Genomic DNA, 22,983 nt, shown 5'->3' with positions numbered 1-22,983 from the left:
CTGTTGGAGTCTGCCTCTTCCGTGATATTGAAACATATTCCCTTTCAGTGGAAATGTCAGCTTCACTTGTACAATGGTAAGATGGCTATAAACCTGCAACACAGATTTCATTTCATTTCATAGCACACTTGTATTTCATGCACCACTGCAATAACTGTTGCACCTCTTAAAACTAAGTCCCTCATGGTTGTTCTATTTAGTATAGATATATGGCTCACAGCAGTGTTCAGGAAATATGGATTACTCCAAAAGGAATTAGGTGGAATGAAGGAAAAATACATTTTTTTAAAGATTTCTGCTCCTTAAATAACATTTCCAAGCTCATTTTATAATTTAAATTGTGGTGCTGTGTTGTGAGATAAAATAGTTAACATTTTCAAGCTATGACTTAACTTTTTTTGATTCTTCTTGACTTCCATAGTAGACCAAGTCATAACAGCTACATTTTAAACAGTTTTAAATACAAATGGATTCAGTGTCATTGCTAAGTCCATAATAAAAATTATTTGAATGGTCCAAGGAGGTAAACAGACTATTGGATTTAGTCAAAAGAACACAAATGTTCCACAGTAAGCTATTCTATATGTGTTGTGTGGATCTTTCCAATTTGGCATGCCCTCCTTATACTGTGTCCAGCACTTCGGATTAATAAATCCCACTTCACAGAAGTTAAAATAATATTGAAATCCTGTCAGCTGGGGCTGACCAGTGGTTACGTTTTCCACAGGGTAATGCATTTGCAAGGACATCAATCTCATTCCGCTGTGTGGCTCTCTTCGATGGACACTCTTCCACAATGATAATAACAAAGCACATTCTCGTGCTTTCTGTGGGTCAGTGTCCTTGGCAGGTCTTGCAGCACATCTGTCTGAAGTATGCTCGACTGCAGAACTTGAACTTCAGCACCAGTGGGCAATATGCCACTTTGTTCACATCTTTGCACTCTAATAATTAAGAGCATTAAACAGAAAAAAATCAGAAATAAAAATTAAAATACGAAGAATATTTTGACATTTAATATGCTGCTTCTCCATCCTCCTTGCCTCCCTGTAACTACTCTCTCTAGTCCAGCCTAGTGCACACAATATGTTTTAAAAAGCCATAAAAACGTTTGCAGGGCTTCTCTCCCAGACATGTAGAAGTGTGCCCACTTTGTCTTGGATGAATTATCATTTATTGGGATAAATGATCACTTCAGAGAGCTAGGAAATGAGTCATTTTTCTTACAATATTTTTATAGCTTCTTTTTCAGGAGTTATTTTATGATCCATGAGAGGTTATCTAAAATCTAATACGGTTTGGTACCATGTCTCTGCATTTGCAAGCATCCTTGAAATAGAATGTGCATTGCAGATAACAGGGATGGAGAAAACAACGAGTGTTATGAATAAATGCACCAACAGTGCGAGTTCAGTGACTGGACTGAATGGCAGATTATGCTTTAGGCTTGGTTCCACACAGCCACAATTTCTTTTATGCAGGAGGAAAAACCATTGTTACATTTGTAATAGACATGTAAGAGCTTTTTTTCATAGTTCTGTTTTCCTTATATGCTGGGCTTACTGCCTCAGCAGCCCTTGTCATACTGGCAGGCAACGCTCCCAGGAAGGAGAACAAGAGCTCAACCATGTGGAGGGAGGATTCCTTCTTTTCCATCCCACACAGGTTGTATCTAAAGTGACTTGTGGGGGTATATTACAGGAGTACTGCTGGAACATGCTGTGGTTCTCCTCTGGCTCAGTTTTCTTTCTGTGGAAAGAAGGTGGGAACAGGGACTGGAAAAGTATGGTCCACACCCAGTTCTTATTCTGATACAGTTGGAGATACAGCTCTATCTGAGAGCTCAGGGGTACACTCAGGTTCTACTTCTCAGATGTTGCTGCTGCAGATTTCCTTTGCACTGGAGTGAACATTGTGATAGATGCCTGATAGGGGGGTTTTAGTTAAAAGCATTTGCACAGTTCCTTCCAGACTGATACTAAAATAGGACTTTGGCAAGGAGCTTTGCTTCGCGTGCAGGAAGATGGAAGAGATGTATACACGGAGAAAAAGTAAACCCCACAAGTTTGAATTAGAAAAATTAAGTGATGGGAAGAATAAGAAAATTATTTGTCTCAAAGAATGCTGTAAGTTTTTAATCTTTTAAGGCTGCATTTGATAATGGCTTCCGCCTACAATCTTTCTCAAATTACAACAGTTATAAAGAAAATGTGAATAAAAAAGGAGATGAACTAGCAGTACTTTGACCATTATTGTATTTTGTATTGATTTGATTATCTAGAAGTGAAGACTGGAAGCCAGGATGCTGTTGCTCCAGGGCCTGACAGAACAACAGTCCTTGACTCTGAGATGTCTGTAAGACAAATATGAAAGAGACAACAGACACACCAAACAGGTAAGAAAAGAAAAAAGTAATAGAGAAACAAACACAATCAGTATGTACAACTATTCAGCTACTCCTGTTTGTCTTACTTCTACATACCATCTCCTAGTACATTATTTTTGCTCTGGAACAGGTAGTTACGGACAGTGCGTTCATGCTGCCAGCATACTGTAATAGCAAGTTTAGTGCAGATGAGAATTTTTAGTATTTGAACCTAGGAAAGCATTAGTGAGGCTGAACTTCAGGGTCTGTACTGAACGGTATTTCTGAAAATGGCAATATGCATGCTTTTAGGCTTAGAGGTCATGAAATGATTTAAACTTTCATTTCATTAACACAGATACAGTGCTTTCATTGCAATTTTTTTACTCCCCCTACCCAATGTTTTATGTACTACTTTTCTAATTTTTTAATTCTCCATTTGGAAACAGTGTTGGATGCCAGGAGAAAAGACATTGGGGGTAGCTGGTTGAAACAGACATATTTCTCTATCAGCAATTGCACATGGTCACTGTGTTTCACAGAGTTTCAAAAACTCTTCCCAAAAGAGGTCAAGTATCTTCCAGAAATATTTCAGGTCCCTGTGTTTGTGAAGACTGGGAATATAGGAGAGACAGATGGTGAATTATAAATGAAGTGAGGAATAAAAAGGTTCACTTGATCTTGACAAGAAGTAAAAAGTTTACTCAATCCCCAGAATAACCCTCATACACATTGTATTTAGTTAAATACAGATAAAGCCACTAACTGCGTTTTTGCTAGAATTAGGATTTGAAATTATCCCATTTCATGTTTCTTTAAGTTATTCTTCCTCTTGACTAAAACTGGACCCTGTTCAGCCCATGCCATTTGGACAGCAGTGAGACAATATTCTAGAAGTTGCCCACAACTTCTGTTTTAGAAATCAGTTTTGAAATAGATATGGTAGCTGATGAAGTAGCCTATTCTTCCTAGGACTGTGGATGAATGGAAGAGGTTTAGCAGAGCCTTTTTTGTTCCTAGTAACTACTGTTAATGAGTTTCAGTAAGCTACATGTATTAAACTCTCCCTTCCCAAACTTTGTGGCTAGATCAGACAACATTATATTAAGTATCATGCTACAGTAATAAAATCACAGAATGTCACTGGGCCTTCAGCTAAAGAGACTGCAAAGACATATCCCACAAAATACAAGGAAAACTAAAATGACATAAAAATTGATAAAATAGTTTTCAGGTGGCCTTTAGCAGTCTAGACTCAGCAGACATATATATACTTCAGAGAATAAAATAGTTCTGAATACATTTCAAATTGTGTGGTACATGCTGCCTGTAGTTCACTTCCAGGTGTTACCCTCATCAGTGGCAGCCTGTTAAAACCCTATGTACAATATTCTAAATCACCAATGAAGACTGTAAAGAAAACAAAGAGCAGATGTAAAATGTGACAAGATGTATTGTAACTTTCTTATTATTTCTGTATCCCCAAAATTTTGACTCTTATTTTATGTAAACCACCTGTACCTTTCCCAAGAAAGTGCTTCCAAACTTTACTGATGTGATCATTACACTGCAGAGTGGCTCAGGCTTCCTCAAAACCATGTATGTTCTTATCTTGGGTCAGCAAAATTAAGTTGTCTGTAAATTGTTGAATGGGTTCCATAGGCTGCGAGCACTGGAGTTTGGCAAGTGAAAGGAATCAGGAGGTTTGCTGGGGTTTGAAATAGGAGGGGAATCCCCTCAGCTAGTCTGACACTGCTGCAAACCGATGACCCGTTGGCTGACATTGCTTCTGCCCCACAGTGGGGCCCAAAGCATGAGGCAGTGCTAGTAGGTGGCATGTGGACAAAGTCTCCACGCACAAGCAGGTATGCTCTGCTACGTATGTGCACTCCCAAGGGCCAAAACCCTCCCTCTGAGAGACCTGACTCATTACCTGAAACCCAAATATTGATACACAGTTCACATCCCACTGCACCTGGAGAGAGACAGAAGCGAGCGTACAGGCACAGTATGCCCTTCTCACAAATACATTCACAAGGAAATACCAGAACTCCAATATTTCTTTCTTAGAAAGTATTATCTTTCCAAAAACAGCTGTGCTCTTTAGGATTAGTTAGTTCTTGAAATCTTACAGGCTTTCCGTCTCTACTATGCTGAAAAAGATATGCCTCTCTGTTTAAAGGCTAACGCTTCACTAACACAAAGGATGTCAGCTCCTCTTGTGTCTAAGAGGATTTTTTTAAGGCAGGAAAAGTGCAATACATGCACATTATTCTGCAAATCCTCAGTTTGTGCTTCTTATATTCAGTACTTAACGGCAGCTCTGGAATGTGTATAAATTAGAATATGTATTTAAGAAATAATTTCAAAAGTATTGAAAAAACACCGTGAAGACAAAATTTTTGTCTAATTTTGGGATAGGGCACCCTTAGTATTTCATGGATTGCAGCAAGATTCTTCTGAAAGGATGTAGATATTTAAATTTTACATGAACTTTGACATCACGTTTACTTTTGAGCCATTTGAGCCACTGAATCACTTACAAATAATCAGTGGTTTCTAGTAAATACCTTCAATGTGGGCCATAAACAAAAATGGGACGCAAAGTGACAACGTGTTGGGAACTGCATCTATTGGAAGAGATTGTGCTGTACCTTTTTCCCCTCGATTCTTCCTAACTGCACTAATGAGGCTGCAAGGCTGTCAGTAAAGAACTGGCTCACGCCTGGCCCACTCAGAGTGCAGGCCAAAGAGCTGAAGTCCATCTGGAATACTATGTAAGTGATTTTCAACATTTTCTGTTTGTGGATCCCCAAAATTTTCCAGTGCAGGTGTAGGTCCCTGAAAAACACTATTGCAAACAGGCTCACTTCTCACAGTTACCCTGCACAGTTCCACTGTAAAGTCCACAGCCACCCAGGGTACACAGATCACACACAGAAAAACCCTGATTGTATTAATCTGTAGGAGATTAGCAGATTTTCCTGATAATATTGAAGAATTACTAACATAATGACTATAAGTAACAACATAACCTTGTCATCTTGAAATTAAGAGGACACTGGGACTAAACCATGCCCACTTATAAGCACTTTATTACCTTCCTTACTTTGGAAAAAGTCAACATCTGTGTTTGAAAATAAAATATCATTTAGCCTCTGAGCTTTAAAGAGCAGAAAGTTTTCTAGACTGATAATCATCACGTAAAGATTACTTGAGAGCACTACACATAAAAATGGGAATTAAAATAACCAAGGAAAATTCTATTATGAAGATTTTTCAAATGACAATATGGGATGATTTAAAGCCTCTGTTTAAAATTGAAACTTCCAATCCATAAATTACAGTGCTCACACACTGAATCATCATTGTATGTCTGGGAAGATTTTAGTGTGCTCCCATTTCATCACAGACATCTCCATTTGACAGATTTCTATGATAACTTTGAATCTATGGTGCAAACCTGAATGGATACAGTAGGAATTGAATGAACACCAATCCAGCTAGACTGTAGCATAAATTTGCCTTTTTTAAAAATTTAAAATCAGAGTGTTTGTTCCATATAAATAGAACATTAAATTTCTAGCAGTTGGAGAACCTGTGTAAAAGATACTCCATTATATACTGCACAGAAATTAGTTATGTTAAAAGGAGTGGTGTTAGTGATATTGCAGTCAAGTAGTCTAAAATTTAGGGAATATCAAAATTTAGGGAATAACTGTTTTAAAAGAACTATTACTGCTGTGCAATCTTTCTTGATTTTTTGGACATGTGTGTTTTGATAATTTTTTATTCCTTTTCCCTTTTCACCCAAAATGAAATGTACTCATCTGGTGAGCAACTATTCTAAATTTTTACAGTCAATGAGGAAACTTTTTTTCTACTGCATAGAACCCCAATTCTACTTTGAAGACAGCATTTCATAATAGGTTGGCTTGGACAATTTAGGAGTTCAGATCTGGAGCCTTTCAGAAACATTAATAAGCTTATTTTGACATTATTATCTAATATATTTTCTAGCAAAAATAAGTTATGATGAAGCTAGTTAATCATCTGATTAACTTAGACTGTATAATGTAAAAAACACTGTAATTATTTCAAACAGCATTATAAATCCAAGAAATTAAAAGTTAATTAGAAGAAGCTGACAAGTAAGTCAAAGCATAAGAACAGGCATGTAGCACCATGTAGCATTAAGTCTGTGGTCCCAGTCTTTCAATGAACATATAATTAAGTATTTTTGCCACTACATTTTTAAGTTAACCCCTGATGGGAGCAGGTAGAAGGTCAATGGAAGAGAAGTATATCATGCTCCCTCTGCTATTAGCGACATTTCCATTGAACCAATAAAGAGACTGGAAAATTAATGACACAAAACAATGGTATTTTGTTCATGACTTAGGCTATGTATTTTTAAGGGAGGTTTTTTAAACAAAGAACATGTATTTAGGTTTTTATTGACTTCACCTTTGAATTACAATGACTAATTAGAAAATAATTGTAAAAAATTCACAGTCAGAGATGATGTCATGTAGACTTTTACTAATAAATTAATGCAGTACCACTGACCACGTCACTTCACTCTTTCCAGAATAAATCGTATTATGATGGCAAACTTACCCTCTGTGTTGGAAATGGGAGTACTGTCACATTTACTTTCACACTGCTGCATTGATGGAGGTCTAACTGTTTCTGGACACTCGCTGGATGCTTGTCCAGTATATGAGAGGCACTGTACTGTTCTCATCTGTTGCCCAAGACCACACTGTGCAGAACACTAAAAATAAGAAAGATAAAAAAGTAGAACGACTTGGATCCGATTTTTAAATATAAAACAAGATAACAGGAAAGCAATCAGGAAGGGTACACATACACAAATGTTAAAGATAAAAGGCATATGAAAAAGAGATTTGATTAATAAAGAAAATAATTTTCATAAAATAGTTTAGAATTTTTCTTTTTTGACAGTATATGCAAGAACTTGTCTTTCAAAGAAAATAAAACACAATGCAATGTTGGCTCCCTGAACAGTTCAGAATTAAGGTATAAGAATATAATTTACACTATTTCATATATCATGTCTGAGTTTAAGTGCCTGTTTTCAAGAAAGAAATGGTCACTTTAGAATAAAGAAGAAAACCCAAGGAGAACAAGAATTCAAATCTGCTAGAGGACTTTTTTAAGGAAAAGGAAACTATCTTTCAAACAAAAATACTTTGCTGTTTCAAAACATTTTTTAATTTCTGTAACTAAACAGAGGTTTTAGCACAATATCAATTTAACATAAATGTGCATCTGAACAAATACCATAAAAGAAAGGCTGATTAGACCGCAATACCACGAATGATTGTCCCCCGGTCAGTTAAGCTAAAGTGGTTCATTTTCATTAGTGGCAAATTCCTCAACAAACTTAGAAACTGAAACATCCATTTATTATTTTAAAAACAGGCCATTGATCATAACTGAAATGCAAAAACATAAAGAAGGAAACTCAGTATATCATATTTATAAATACTGCATAATGACACTGCTATTCAGCCTGTCCTGTAACAATTTATCTCCCTGTCTGGTAATTCAGTATATTTTATGTAAAATTAGATCTCAAAGGTTTTTTGGTGGCTATATATGTATCCTACTAAAACAGGAATTGGCTTTGTATTTCAATCATGTTTCTCAAGGAAGTTAGATGTGTTTTAAAAATACTAAACCTTGCAACACTGCTGTACACCCAAATCCCCTTCCAAAAAAACTGTAATACGGACTATTTAATTTTTTAAAAAATGCATACACAAACTCACGCAGTAGAAACTAGATTGCTGTCAGCAAATCCTTCACAGTTCAGCAGACAACTATCATTCAGAACCACACTTCAATCTGAGACAAATAGGGGAGAAGCTATTTGTTTCAGTCATGTGAACCATCTCTTATCCACTTACAGCAACATCTTATCCTTAGAAGGTGCTAATGTGTAGGAGACTAACAGCAATAAATACTTATATGAACTATTTTACCTGTCCCCAGTCTCCAGTAACCCAGCGAGGAGGAGGACATCGGCCTAAACTACAGCGGATGCGGACCGGCGGCTTGCTTTCCTCTTGGCATTGCGCGGCTGGAAAAGTTTTTAAAAGATCGCTGCTTTTGCACAGAACAATTCGGTGTTTGAATCCTGGGCCACATTTTGGTGTGCACTAAAAAAAAAATAATTATATAAATAAACAATTAAAACCTCAGTAAAAAGTCAATAAAAGTGTCAGAAAAGTTATGGAAAACAGACGACTCTGATAAAAGTAGATTTCCTTTGCTATTTATATTTGGGCTATGGTGTTACTATTTACTTACATATAAGAGCCTTTAGGTTAGGTTTAAGAAAAGCACTTTGCTGCAAAATAGAAAGGTTGGCCACATGTAGCACTATTATGAAACAAACTTGAGTGTGCATTTCAGAAATTAAAAGTAGAAGTCTCTGTTCTTAATATGACCTTAGTACAGTCTTTCTCCACCTCAGTTACAGACTACTGAGCTACAATGAACACATTTTTCCTCAATAAACATATGGGAAGATAAATGGTTTACTGGACTCCATAGAAACCAGACTATTCAGATAGAAATACTGTACCCTCTCCTACAATGCATGCTTTTCTCTCCTCTCCTAATTAAATTTTATTTCTGTTTTCACACAGTTTTTGGTTTACCTCCTTTTATCACTCCTCTGCTTGTTCTAACAGCAAGCAGATAATAAAACAGTAATTTGAAAAGAAGCAGTTCTGATGACCTCTGCTTTTCCTCCTCTTTCTTCATCTTGGTCCACCCCCCACTTCTCCTTCCTTTTTGCTCCTGACTATTAACTGTCATTTACATTAGCACAACTGCAGAATGGGGAAGAGACAAGTGCTAACAAAATTAAAACTCAAGACCTTCCCCAAATCAGTCCCTCTTTAACATCTGACCAGGAGATTTTGCAAGCACAGTTTGGCATGTTAACTTTTATCCCATAAGCATATCTGCAGTATTTGGACGAGAACCAGTTTCTGATAGCATAAACCTTACATACAGATTATGCTAAATCTGTCAAGAGGGGAACTGCCTTTCATATGAAAGCAGCTATAGAGACAAAACATTATCTGGGAAAAAACACTATGTGGACCGAAGCAATATTCAAGAGGTCACACACCAAAGGCCTTTGACACATCCAAAACAGGTCAGTATATAACCAGGGGAAAAAAAACCAACCTAAGATTCATTTTCAAAAAAATGACGAGTGATCCAAACTTTACTGTTGTATGCCTAATCCCGAAGCATCTCTGCCTAACTTAAAGAAATTTTAGAATAGTGCCACAGTACTATGTAAGATATTGATACTCCCTATACATATGTAAAGGTGTATACATATATACCTCAAAACAAGATCTTTAAGAAAATCTCTCAGTGGGAGACACCTAAACTAACCAATGCAGAATGGATAGGTTTATCCTAAATCTTATCTCCGCTTAGGTTTAAGATCTTAAACAAGGCTGCAAAGAGATGGGTCTTCCATTTGGAGTTTATAATCCAGAACTGCAAAATGGGTATATAATCACTTTCCTTAAAAATTAACCTTTACTTTCCTATGCTATTCTATCCCTTCCTACCAAGGTACTGCCTCCTTATCTACAGTAGTTCAGCATTCAGAATTCTGATACAGAATAGCCAGGTTCAATCGTCCTCATACTGAAGGGCCTTTAACCCCAAATCTTGTGTACCCTAAATACATGCCTACTAGAAAACTACAGGAAGGAGGGAAGTAAGAGAAGAAAGATCTCTATCTCTCTGGCCAAACTGCAATAACACTATTAATACTAAATAGAGACCAAAGAAGAATAACAAATGTGTGAGGTCTTCAGCATCATGATCATGACTCCTTAAGTTCAGGTCCAAATTCCATGGAATGTTGCATTTATTTTCTACCACAAATATTTCATGTAAAATGCATGACGTTTAAGCAGGAACTAGAAGCAAGTGCCCCTTTCTAGCTGAGTACTTAAAAATCACCCGCGCTCAATTTCTTCCTCTCACTGACTGAGCATTCTGTCAAAAACAAACAGAAAAGACACAAGGTTGAAAGGACCTTGTAAAAAATGTCAAAACCCAATGTGCCTATGCTGTTTCATAATCTCTAGAATGTGTTAGCAAGCAAGTAAGAGTTTGAGGATCAAAATTTGAGTTTAGGTGCATCCATTTTCTAGTCCTTCTTGAAGACACATTGTTTTATCTATGTCTAATCTCTCACCTGAGAAAAATCTTCTTTCAGCTACTGGTACCAGAAGAAAACTAAATTTCAAAATTCCACTAAATAAGATGGACTACACCCAGTCCCCAGAAATGAAAGTGAAGTAAGGAAATAAGTTGCCTACAATAATACTGAATCACCAAAAATAAAAAGTATCAGTAGAATTTAACGAAAAATGTATGTGTCCAAAGTAAATGCAAGACAAAATGCCCAGACAAACAAAAACAGAAAGAAGTGTCTTCCATTACTAAATGCTTCTAGAATTTTTGACTCACTCAGTGGAAGTCATGACTAATGGTAATATGAATGCAAAGTAAATGTGCTTGTCTGATAAGGCTTCTCTCAAGAAATCCTTAGATTGTTTTTTTCCAGTTTATTTTATTATCTGGAAAAACATAAAAGAAGTAATTTACAGTGGGCAGAATAATTCAGTCAAAGCTCAACTATTGCAAAGCGCGAAAACTTTTATGACAAAACTGACATTACCTGAGAATGACTACATTCCATTGGGCAAGACAGTTAGCTTTAATTACTATTTGATAAAAGCACTTTTACATTCTCCTAAGGACTTTATTTAATCTCTATGTTTACAAAATGATTTGTTTCTCTGACCATAAAGATGCAGAATTTCTTGTTAATTAACCCTGAAGGCTAAAAAAATGTGTAACTATACTGATGCTCAACAAGTACATTAGCATATAAGAGAGTTCTATATTTGTTTAATTTGTACCACATATTGCTTGTTTTGAGTATGAAACCAAAACTTTAGAACTTGCATTCCAGAGAAAAGTAGCAAGGTTTGCCATTGGCTTCAATGGAAGCAGTGTTGAACTCTTCACTTTTTGAGTTCACTCTTGTTTTAATTTTTGTGATTCTGTCAGAAAATCATATAAATACATATAAATAAATGTTTATATGTATAGTACTATAAGAATTTTAATAGATTATATTTCTGGGAACCCTGAACAGAAAAAAAAGCTATTTTTCTCATTGTATTAAAATGGTATCATTAGTCAAGACAGTTTGCCAAGCTATACCAGGCAAACACCAGGCAAAATTCATACCAGAAAGAAGCTGGCATTTTTTCACAATCTCAGCAGAGCTTGAATCTTTAGAATGTTTAGAATGATTTTGTTCAAAATTATAACATGCTCCTGCTGTATAAAAGGCTGGATATGAAGGCCTTAAAAAGTTGTTGAAGCTTCTTACGAGGGTGGTAATGTTGATAGTCTAAGGATGATGTATTAGTGAGCAATGTCTCCAGGAGGTAGCTAAAGGGCAATAGTATATAGACAACATAGATCTACAGCTCTGTAAACTTGTCATATGGATACTATTATTTGTTAGTACTGAGATGATGCCTAGATATTCCAATCAGAAGTAAAGTACTGTGATAACAGATGCAAAGAGCTAACAAACTATCAATGCCACAGATGTGGTATGACAGTCTTCAAATGAACATCCCTTCCTACTCATCCATTCTTTCCTTTTCACTCCTTTCTGCTCTAAGTCAGATTAATTTTCAAAGGGCTGGAATATACTGTACCTTTTCAGGTCGGGACAAGGACCATTTAATACCTTTTCTGCCTTGATTTTAGCACCCTACTTCTTTTGTGAAATGCTGGCTAACAGTGGGGTAAAAAAACATATTGTTCTGCATGTAGAACAACACACACTTTAAGATTCACTATGCCATTTCTAGGTTTCTTGAAGTCCTGACCTACTCTGAGGAAAGCTGCTAGAAGAAACTGCTTTTCAGGTTTCAGGTTATAAAACTGACAACCTTTTATAGAACTGATTCCAAAAAATATCTGTTACCTTAAACTGAATAAAACCAGAGACAGATTGAGTTATAGTCTGGGAATGACTGAGGATTATTAACAAAACCTGGTACAAATAACAGGAGATTCAGAATATAAGTAAAAGCACCTGTCTGATAAAGTAATGAAAACAAAAAAATTTCAGAAGTTCACACTGTACTTTAGAAGATTTTTCTTTGATATAAAAGCTCACTAAAATGGCATTTCATTCATAATTCCTTCAGAACAAAACCAGTTAAAAATATGTCAATTTGCTGTACTGTTCCTTTTGTTCAAAGAAAAATAACAATAATAAACAAATTGTCTACAGAAGTAGTTTCTTCAGCTAAGAACAACAGATGGAGATTATACAAGCATGAAATTCAGACAGCAAGGAGATGAACAACAACAGCTTCAATGACAGCTCACAGCACTGTAATTTAACATGCAGACATTACCACTTTTAAGTACTGCCATAATGCTTAGACTATTATTAACTAATAGCGGATGGAGTCTCCATCACTGGAGGTACTAAAAAGCTGTCTGGACGTGGTCCTGGGTAACTGGCTCTAGGCAGCCCTGCTTGAGCTGGGGGGGTTAGACAAGATGACATCCAGAGGTCTCTTCCAACCTCAAACACTCTGGGATTTAGTAAACTATATTACCTGCATTAACCAATTATGGTTAAGAGCTGTTCTGTACCACTTCTATGGGTGCTCACAGTGATGCTAGTAGGCTTCGTTCTTCATGCTTTGAATTTCCAGAGACTTTAAAAACTTTTGTAGCTAAATGTATCTGGGCGTAGAAGAGATCTGTGCAACTACATGCACATCAACCTTCTTTATAGTATCCAGTGATTTATCATTACTTTGAATGAAAGACACTTCAAAGGCAAGCAAGTACACAAAAAGCAGATACAATGATTCATGGGTATATCATTGGTAGATCATTCCAATTTATTCTAATGGTCTCCCTTCATTTTTTTAGACAAAGGAAGTGCAACAGTTCTAACCTACCTGGGCTTCAGTAGAGTATTTGAAAGGGGGATGACAACTGGGTGAAGTTTAGGATTTGAGAGATGCTACCTGCAAAGACCTTCTAGGATCAGTCATAGGACTGATCTGATTTGTATTTCTTTCCAGTCTACTTGATGATGTTCACCACAAAAGTAGTTTCAGTTGTTCAGTGTTTCTGAAATTACTGAAACTAGCAGATAGCACAGGTAGTTAACTGACCTTGATGCTACAGAGGTATGCTCTACAGAAAGAGCTGGACAACTATAACAACATTAATACCTGAAATGAAGTGAATTTTGGCAGTATGACATGCAAGAGCATGCATTTCCAAAAATAAAAACCAAGAAATGAAAAGAGGATAAAGATCTGGATATATTAACAGAGTGCAAGATGACTTTACGTAATCAGTGTGTGATAGTTGTGGAACAGAAGCAGCTTATTTAGGGTATACTGATACACTGTACATTATGGGTATTACCAGTAGAGGCAGGAAACAAAAGAATGAGCCACATGTGAAACCTCCTCTGGGATAATATATACATTTAACTCTAGTCATCCATTCCCAAAAAGACAACTTTCAACTGAAACATGAAAGCAGAATGTGATCAAGATTAATTCATTTCTGATGAATAATACCTGGAGAGGAGGAAGGGCTGTTTCAGATAACAAAAGCAAACAGGTATAAACTGGTGTGGAACTAAAACAGAACATTAGACCACTGCTTGCAATTCAAAGACTGAAGTTCAGGAATAGTTCTCCTAGAAGCAGTGGGACAAACCCCCAAATTAACTAATTTTAAAACATAGTTTAATCAATGTATGAAAGCAATTATATGATACAGCTGCATTTGACAACAAGGACACAGACATGGAAACTCAGGAAATCCTAACTTATACTTTGAAAAAAAAGTTGGGTAGGATGGGAGTCCAGGATGGCAAGGATCTGAAAAAGTATACAGACATTTTTGAACTCTGATTTGCATGTGATGCAGTCCCATTCAAATGTATTTACCTTTCCTTTCAGCTGTACTCGTTCACATTCTTCAAATTCAATACTTATACTGATTCAAGTTATAGTATAAGCTTGGCTTATACTGTAATAGGTATCACCATACTTAACAAAAGATGTTCTTTCTTTAATAAAGAGAATACCAACTTTCAGGTCTGCCTCTTGAGGCATGTTGCTAAGAAAGGTGATGCTTTACATCAGCATGGTTACTTCAGAAAAAAAAAAGCAGTTTATTCCAGCTTCTGATATTGTAAACTCATCTTCTCTACTATCCAGCTATTTGCTTGTTCAAAAAACCACGGAAATTGCTTTTTTCTTTAAGACAATTATCTCATACCAAACGGCTATTCTAGGCTTTTTTTGTTTTACTGGGGTTTTTTTACTACTCTATTTTGTATTTTACTACTGTGATTAATAAAACCAAGTCATAATCATTTGACAAAACAACACAACTGACAACATAGAAGGAAAGAAAAAAGAAAAAAATGCTTCAATACTAAATCTATGAGGTTTTGAATTTCTTATTAATCCTTTACTTAGCAAGCAGAGAGAGAAAATGTACTAACATTCAGTGGTCAGAGCTCTTGCCTCCACTATTACCAATGAGCTAACACAGCAAAATTTCCTTACTTCTGACCAGTCCAAAGCGACCCACTGTGGGGGACAGGACTGATTGTTACAGTGTTCTTTTTCAATAGGCCGGTGTGTTAAACAGTTGGTATTGTCCAGTGTCTCCTCCTCAGAAGGTCCAATCTTTCTGATACAGAGAACTGTTCGTGAACGCATTCCTCCATCACAGGTCTTACTGCATTCTGACCAATCTCCTATAAACCACCTGGATAGAAAAGGTTAGGAGACTCAGTTAATGCATTTTGGAAACAGAGTAGATAATTGCACAAACCCAGAAGCCAAATAGTTTAAATTACTAAACCTAAATCATTGTTAACAATACATGTATTCACAGTGAAATAAAGTAGAAACTTATGGGTCTTTTTACTGAACATTTAATTTATGCCTTACTGCAATCATATCTTCCAGTAATAATACTACTTTGTATTTTTCTAGAGCAGCAATTTGCAGCTTAGGCTATAGTAGTTAGAAAGGACTGTTGAGCCTGACAAAACTGCAGCTATTTAAGTAGATTTGTACTTGACTTGCCTGAAATTATTTCTCTGAAAGTGGTTTTGCAAATGGAAATGTCTGGGAACCACTACTGTAGGTTACAGCACAAGTTAAAAGCCAAGCTGGTTGCCTCTCCAGTATAATTACATTAAAATAATTTGATCTCAAAATTGGGATTTCTGAGAGTTAATTCTCATCTGATTATGAAAAATTTCTAAACTTTTTTATAAAAGGCTATACTGAAATGCAAAATATTCTTACTTATTAGAGTAAGTAATGCAAACACTAGTAAAACTTTAATTCATCACATAAAAAATTTAAAGCACTGCATGAAAGGTGCTAGAGAGAACTTCTGAGTGCATGTCCGTAGTAAAAGTCAGGAGTTGGACAGTATATTTAGATTATTTTGTGTTGCTTAAAGCAGCTGTTAATCTGGCTGTAATACTCTTTTTTTTTTTTCCTTTCCCTCCTGATGAATGGTTAATGCAGCTCAATTCACTGGATATATCTCTTCACATATTCAATCACATTTGGTCTTCAATATTTCATATGTTGATTAGATACACTTGCCTGAATCATCCTTGCAAAGGATGAAGGTGAAGTCTAGTATGCTATCACATGTTGCCAACATGCCAAAAATGCCAGGCATGTCAGTCACTGTGGATGGTCCTGGAGGTATGCTTGGAGCTACCTCCTAAGATTTGTCATTTTCTGAAGCCTCTGTCAAAAAAGATGTGCTGCTATCTTGTCTTATGTTATAGAATGTATAATATATTCTAAGAAGAACCTAGATCAATGCAGAGATGCAAACAAATATGCCATATTCTGTCATTAACCTCCCAGCGAAAGAGAATTAATTTGTGATTCTTTGCCACCAAACATGCTTTTACCACAGCAGGGAGAATTAGAAGCATTTCAGAGCTCTGGAGAGACTGAAGTGTTAATTTTTAGTTGGTACTATGATTTGCTCAAGTACCTTTTATGTTTATACTGTATGACAAGACAGTACTATTCATAATTCATAGAACTATGAGAGTTACCTGTATCATTTCTTGAAATCTGGAATATTAAGGGCTACTTATTGTAATAACAAACAAAACAATTATGAACAAACATAGTCTTCACTTCTGCTCAGAGACTTCAAGTATAATGTAACTGGCATTCAGCTAGAAAGAGTAACATTTTCATAACTTTTGGTATACACCAGAAGGAAAGCAGAATTGTGCTAATTAAAAATGGAAATATTTGGCCACTCTATGTAAAGAGTAAGTCTTACTGGGTGATAAATCTTCCAGTCAAAAGGGTCAAACTTCTTTGGGTAACTATCTGTTATTTGAACAGCCAAGTTCTTCTAGACTACTTACAGGGTCAGGAATCAAGAACCGTTCCTTAGGAGTTTGGCACTTTGTATTCACCCTGTGGGGAACATGGGACTGGAGGCAGATGTGGGCTGAACTGCTCTGACATGTTCAAGCAGATGCTGGTTAATACACACCACCCACTTTCTGAATCTTGATGACCTGAGTTTTGCCATGTTCATCAATGTCCCTGCTGTACTGGATAGAGAATCCGGAAGTGTCCCACTTTGTGGGTTGGGGTTTTTTTTCTTGGTTTTGGTTTTTAAATAAATAGTTAAGCCACACAAAGGAAGGGATAGGGATGTGTTTGGTAAAAAGGAACTGACCAAACATGACCACTTCCTAAGTTCTGCTCTCAGGTACATGGTGTGAGAGTTTAGTTAGTGCACTTAGAGCCATGCTAAACAGCATTACCCGAACAGAAGCCAAGTGTATATCCTTGCAGGGCAAACATATATTTACATATAGACCGTGGGGACAATGATTTAGACCTACTTTAGACCTGTTTGTGAGACAGCACATTCACATTCAGTCACACTCAAGGTGAGAGCAGTGTAATGGCTTCACTTCTGTTTATGTCACATGAGTATGGTACATGACAGAAGGGGAGTAAGTGCAGAAGACATTGCTCTGCCATCCTGCAACCAGTAACCACACAGGGGGAAGCCGTTGATACTCTAGGAAGAAACTGGCTTCATGAAGACCTGTTGGGACTTTAACGCATTACAGTCTTGTCTAATTCCTTCCAGTGTCCTTCATGCTACAATTTTACGGTTTCTAAGAGTCATTTAAAAGAGACCACAGCATTTCTTTATTGTGCAACAACTACATTTAATCAGCATTAATGATTTTCATGCCCAGTTAGAATATAGCTACAGATTATCACCAAATTTAAACTAACCAGAGCTTGTGAATCAATAAACTGTTGTATCTCTTCCATTTTTTCAACAAGTTTTATTTGTCTCAAAACATAAGAAGGAGCTGTTGTGCATATGCTGAAATTGTTTTCTAGTGCAAAATATCACAACTGTTTCCTAAACAGCTTTTGTAGCTATGCTACAGGTCCTTGCCAAATTTCATTCTTGAACAAATGAGCTGCTGTGGTTTTAATTATCTTTTCAACATATAGCATACAGCTATCTTTAAAAATAAAACTAAATAGATGTAACCAAGTAGACACCTAATCCTAAAGGCACACAGCATTACTGTACAACACTGAGTATCCTGGAGAAAAAGTTGTTTGACAAAATTATTATCAGTAAATGGTTTGGTCTATTAAGCAGTTTCTACATTTGCTATTTCTCATGTGAACACTTCAACCCAAATTTTAATATAATAGACTTAAAAATATAGCAACATTTAGTATGTAATATAAATATCTATGGCAAAGTTAGTGTCACCTCAAGATTATTCTGTAACTATTACCTTAAGAATGGTTCCCAGTTCTACTCTGAGCACTACTCACCATATCTGACTTTTACACCCCCAAAACTGCTTTGATAGTACGTTTTTACTTAGAATGTCTGATCTGCTTTGTGTAGTTTAAACACCACTGTTCCTCAGTCAAATCAGGCCTCCTCTAGGTCAAAGTGTGTATTTTCCACAACTGATTTCAGAGGAACAAGAAAGCGTAACAAAAAGACCAAAACCAAATATCCTGACTGATAAGACAGGACCCTAATCCTAGGTCAGAATTTTATACACGTTTGGTCAACAGCATTTATTATAGATCACAAAGACTCTTCTATCTATGCAAAACACATGTCCATCTTAGTGACTAATAACTTACTCAGGTGGGCAAGGCTCAGTGTTGCAGGCTCTTTGGTTTTCTGGAGGCTTACTGTCAGGGTCACAGTAATTGTTTTGTACAATGGAGTTGTCATCCAGCCTTTTACACACCACCTCTTGTCTCTGCACACCTTGAGATGAAATGAAACACCATTAATTAATCATTCTTGCTCTTCCACTTGTTGAGCAAAAGTGTATTTTCACCTATTGATTATTAATCCTACCATCCCACTTTAATTGGCTGAATGCTGCAGGGGTGTGAATTCCAATTGACTGAATGCCCCCTGACCACAATAAATCTCTCATTTTCCTTCAATTTTAGGCCACCCCACTGAGAGAGGATTTTAAATTGCTGTTGTTTTCTAAAACAAAGGGAATATATTTATAGATTTACTAACAGATCGTTTTTATTTGTATATTGCACAAAATCCATTTTCTCTCTACCCTCCTCTCATAGTAAAAGACACATTTCCAAAGAAAACATCACCAAATAGAATGTGGTCACACTTCAATGCAGAATTATTTGTTTATGTGCTCTGGTTTAAAATAAACCAGCAATACTGGGAAACAGTGTTGCATTTTTATACGTGTTATCCTATAAACATTTTCTTCATTAAAATAATAAAAGTATTATTCATTCTGAAAGATGCAGTTTGTCTCTGTGAATGCTCATTTTGTCTGGCACTCCCAGCTTCTCTTTCACTGTTAACCATCAACAGGGCAGTTTAGAATTTATTATTATTCTCAAAACATAATGATGTATCACTGCCAAGGCAACATTATAAGGTAGCGTATTAAGCAGATTTTCTGATTTTTAAAAAACAGGATCAAAAGAAAGGCATCAAAGAACCACTGATATGACAACAGTGCAGCTCAGAGTATTGCTGTAAAAAGTAGTACACACGGCCTCCTCCTCTCTTTTTAGAACAAGCTGTATGATGTTTGCTAGCATAAAGACCGTGGATCTGCAATTCATATGCAGTTCTTACTGAACAGCAGTACTCATAATACTGAAATAATACAATTATTTGTGTGATAAAATCTGCAAAAAGCCCTGAACCTTTCTTAAAAACAGAAGCAATTATTTAACTTTCTCCAAAATGTGAAATGCATACAATTAAATACGGATTAAAACATCCTGGCTTCAAATATCTGCCAACTTTACAGCCCTCTCTCCATTTTAAGACAAGCTTTTTATAGGAGGTAGACATGCAGTAATAAAATTAATTACATAAATCTGTTTTTCAGGCACTAAACATCCCAGTAAAAACATGGGATTTCTTTCACCAAATATCTGTAGTCCTTTTGCTCATTTTAAACAAGCTAAACAACTTACCTTGTAATTGCTGCTTTTGTTAGACAAAAATGAACAAGAATAAAATTTCCTACTTTGGTTCATAAAATGTGATCCACATAGAATTCAGGTATTTAATTCCACAGTGAGTCAAGCCTAGCCTTAAGATGCCAGAAGTTTGGCCCCCAAAGCGTCCTTCTTGGCTATGAACAGAAGCCTCCCAGTCTACAGACATGTGAAATGTCTTCATGAAGTTATGTGCAAAGGTCATGGGGAAAATGGTAACCTCCTTTTTCATGAGTCTTGAGGATGGCATGCACTTCCCCACGAAGCTGCAGATGCAGGAGTAGCTATGATCCCTTCTCACTCTGAGGGGATTCCTAATTCCCATGAGAACACCGTAACTTCTGTGATTTAGTGGTTAGTTTAGCTAAGGTGGCAAGACTGTGGTTTCTAGTCTGTACATTATTTCTAGTTTTTATTCAATTATGGTCTGATGTAAAATGTTTAAACCACCTTGAAACCAAGGATGAAAATCCATACCTGCCTGTGCTAGATGAATGTCTTATTTTCTGGTTACAGATTACACCTCTTTCTTGTCTTCCTGCCATGAGCCCCATGAATCTTGCATCCCTAGCTGCACTGTGGCCCAGAACGCTTATTAAAAATTTTTTCCCCTTCCCTACCCTCTTAGACTCCTGAACTTTCTATAGCACACAGTTAAGAGTACTCTTCTGGATATGTACGCCCAGCTGAAACCTCTTCACTCTGCAATAGGGAATTGCTATTTAATAGGTAACTGTCATGGCATCCTGCAAAATATGGGTATTATCCCTTACGTAAAAATAGAGCCTTGTTAATTCAAATACTCTTGGGAAAACCCAGCAGGCTGGATCCTACGCACATAAATATGTTCCATGTGTCCTCAACTCTAACATTCTTGTTCCTGACAAACAGGAGAGTCGTTAGATTCATCACTCAACATACCGTTTCTTACAGGATGCCTGTTTAGCAGGTGAGAACTTTGATTCAGCCCTCAAAATCACCTGCATCTTCACCTCACCTCAAAATCATTAACCATGTTGAGACCAACTATGCCTAATGCTGGAGTCTTCACTCTACTGCAATACCTAAATCCAGAATCCGGAGTTTTGCTGCTGGGATCTCCTTTTTGATTATAAATACACATAACCTTCACAAAGTAGGCACTTAAAATCAGGTTGTAAATCATTTCACACGTCTGACATCTCAGGTTATCCATAAACATCCCAATCATTTTAAAGTAAGCTTTGTTTATGAAAAAGATAATGAATAATATGAGATACATGTCTTACAGCCAAGTAAACCAATCAGCATCTTCCATTTGCTCTTCATTCTACACGTACCCGGATGCCACATTAGACAACAGCAGGTACTACTAAACAGCACAGAAGGCTGCCAGACTGTTTTCCAAGTGTATCCTACACACACAAATCTACATGAACAAGCTAAAAAGAAAACACCATTTTTGAACAGTATTCAACCTCTATTTTTCTGCTAATTTTCAAGTTATGTGCTTTACATGTTGGAAAAAAAATCATTTACCTAGATAGTTAGGTCCAGTTGGAATTGAGATACAACTCCAATCAGTAGCATAGGGGACCCTCAAGGGCCTGAAGTATGTCTCCACAGCTATCAGTTGACTGTGTTAACACACAGACATTCTCTTTCAGATATTCATCCATCAGGTATGAAAGAATGGAGAGCTTCACATAAAGATGTTCCATTTATAGCATTCTCAGCATCTAATATTTCAATTACATGAAATGATATAAAGCTGAAATTCAGTGAGATCTTGCACTATAAGGGCAATTGAATAACCTTGGAACACAGGATCTTGGAACACACAGCTAGAAGCAACACCCTTCTGTTGCTGGGAAGCACTCTATGTAACCCCTTTCATAAATTGATCAAGCTCCACTTCAAGCCCAGGTACATTTTTCTTCTCTGAACTTCACACCTGTGACTACTATATTCCAATTTCCATTCTAGATGCATTAATTGCCAATTTAATTTTTTAAAGTCAAAATGGTCTTTCAGTTTATGTAACTTCATTGTATTAAGTCAACTCTTGCAGTCTCTGTGTTAGATACACCATTCCTTTGGTCAACCTTACAACCCTTCTGTGCATCTGCTCACACCTGAGTTTATTACAACCACAATACAGACTGTGCCCAGTACTCCAGAGGGATCTTACTAGTGCCTTATCTAGTGTCATTAATACTTTTAAACAAACACATCCTAAAATCAAATCTGCCTTTATCACGACTACAACATATCCCAGTCTTCTCCATATGTCTGCTAGTGCTGCACTGTCAGCAAATTTCAACAGGGCTTTCTACTTTTTATGCTATCAGAACAAGAAAACTGAAGTCTCGTGAGTCATGTGAAAGGTCTTTAAGAAGCCCACTAGGCTGACTGCCTTTTGGCCTAAAAATTTACATTTTAAGCATGCCTCTTGTCTACTAACCTTTTCTACTTCTTTTTTAGGTGTGACAACAAAAGCCTTAAGAAAGTCTAGATCAATGAATCTACTACATTCCTTGATCTAGAAAATTAGTTATATTTTGAAGTATATCTGGCTAGTCAGAAATGACCTAACATATTACACTTTGGCCCATTTGTCACTTATTTCTAGATCTTTATCCTTTTTCTTCAAAATTTCCAATCAGTTAGTAATTCAATGTTGTTGTTACATATTTCGTTCTATATGTATATACATATATACACACAGCCAGAGTAAGAGATTATTTTCTTCAGTTCTCTACTCCTTTAGTACTATTTTAGTGGAGAAAATATGTATCAATTGCAGCATGAAAGAGAGAGCAAAATGTTTACCAGATTAGACTCTCCTTTATAATCTCAATCTTTGCTTTTTGACATTATGTGGAAGATGTAAATATTTGAGAAGCTATGACAAGATGATTC

At 36.4% G+C, this 22,983-nt stretch overlaps 1 protein-coding gene across 1 annotated transcript in view; it reads right to left on the bottom strand.

Annotated features, from left to right (window-relative positions):
- Positions 1-291: 291 nt before the first annotated feature.
- The window catches only part of ADAMTS6 (ADAM metallopeptidase with thrombospondin type 1 motif, 6), a 149,773-nt gene continuing 127,081 nt past the window's right edge, over positions 292-22,983 (bottom strand). Inside the window, exons 20-24 of the mRNA XM_010580531.1 lie at positions 18,724-18,853; positions 15,085-15,289; positions 8,377-8,553; positions 6,986-7,142; positions 292-944 (exon numbers count right to left, since the gene is read on the bottom strand). Of these exons, the coding sequence (XP_010578833.1) occupies positions 835-944; positions 6,986-7,142; positions 8,377-8,553; positions 15,085-15,289; positions 18,724-18,853 (779 nt within the window). The 3' untranslated portion in view covers positions 292-834. The remainder of the gene's footprint in view (positions 945-6,985; positions 7,143-8,376; positions 8,554-15,084; positions 15,290-18,723; positions 18,854-22,983) is intronic.

This window comes from Haliaeetus leucocephalus, unplaced genomic scaffold, assembly GCF_000737465.1.
Source record: "Haliaeetus leucocephalus isolate CR32 unplaced genomic scaffold, Haliaeetus_leucocephalus-4.0 Scaffold722, whole genome shotgun sequence".
Lineage (NCBI taxonomy): Eukaryota > Metazoa > Chordata > Aves > Accipitriformes > Accipitridae > Haliaeetus > Haliaeetus leucocephalus.
Note: the sequence above shows the minus strand (reverse complement) of the source record. Positions and strands in the feature narration are given on the sequence as shown.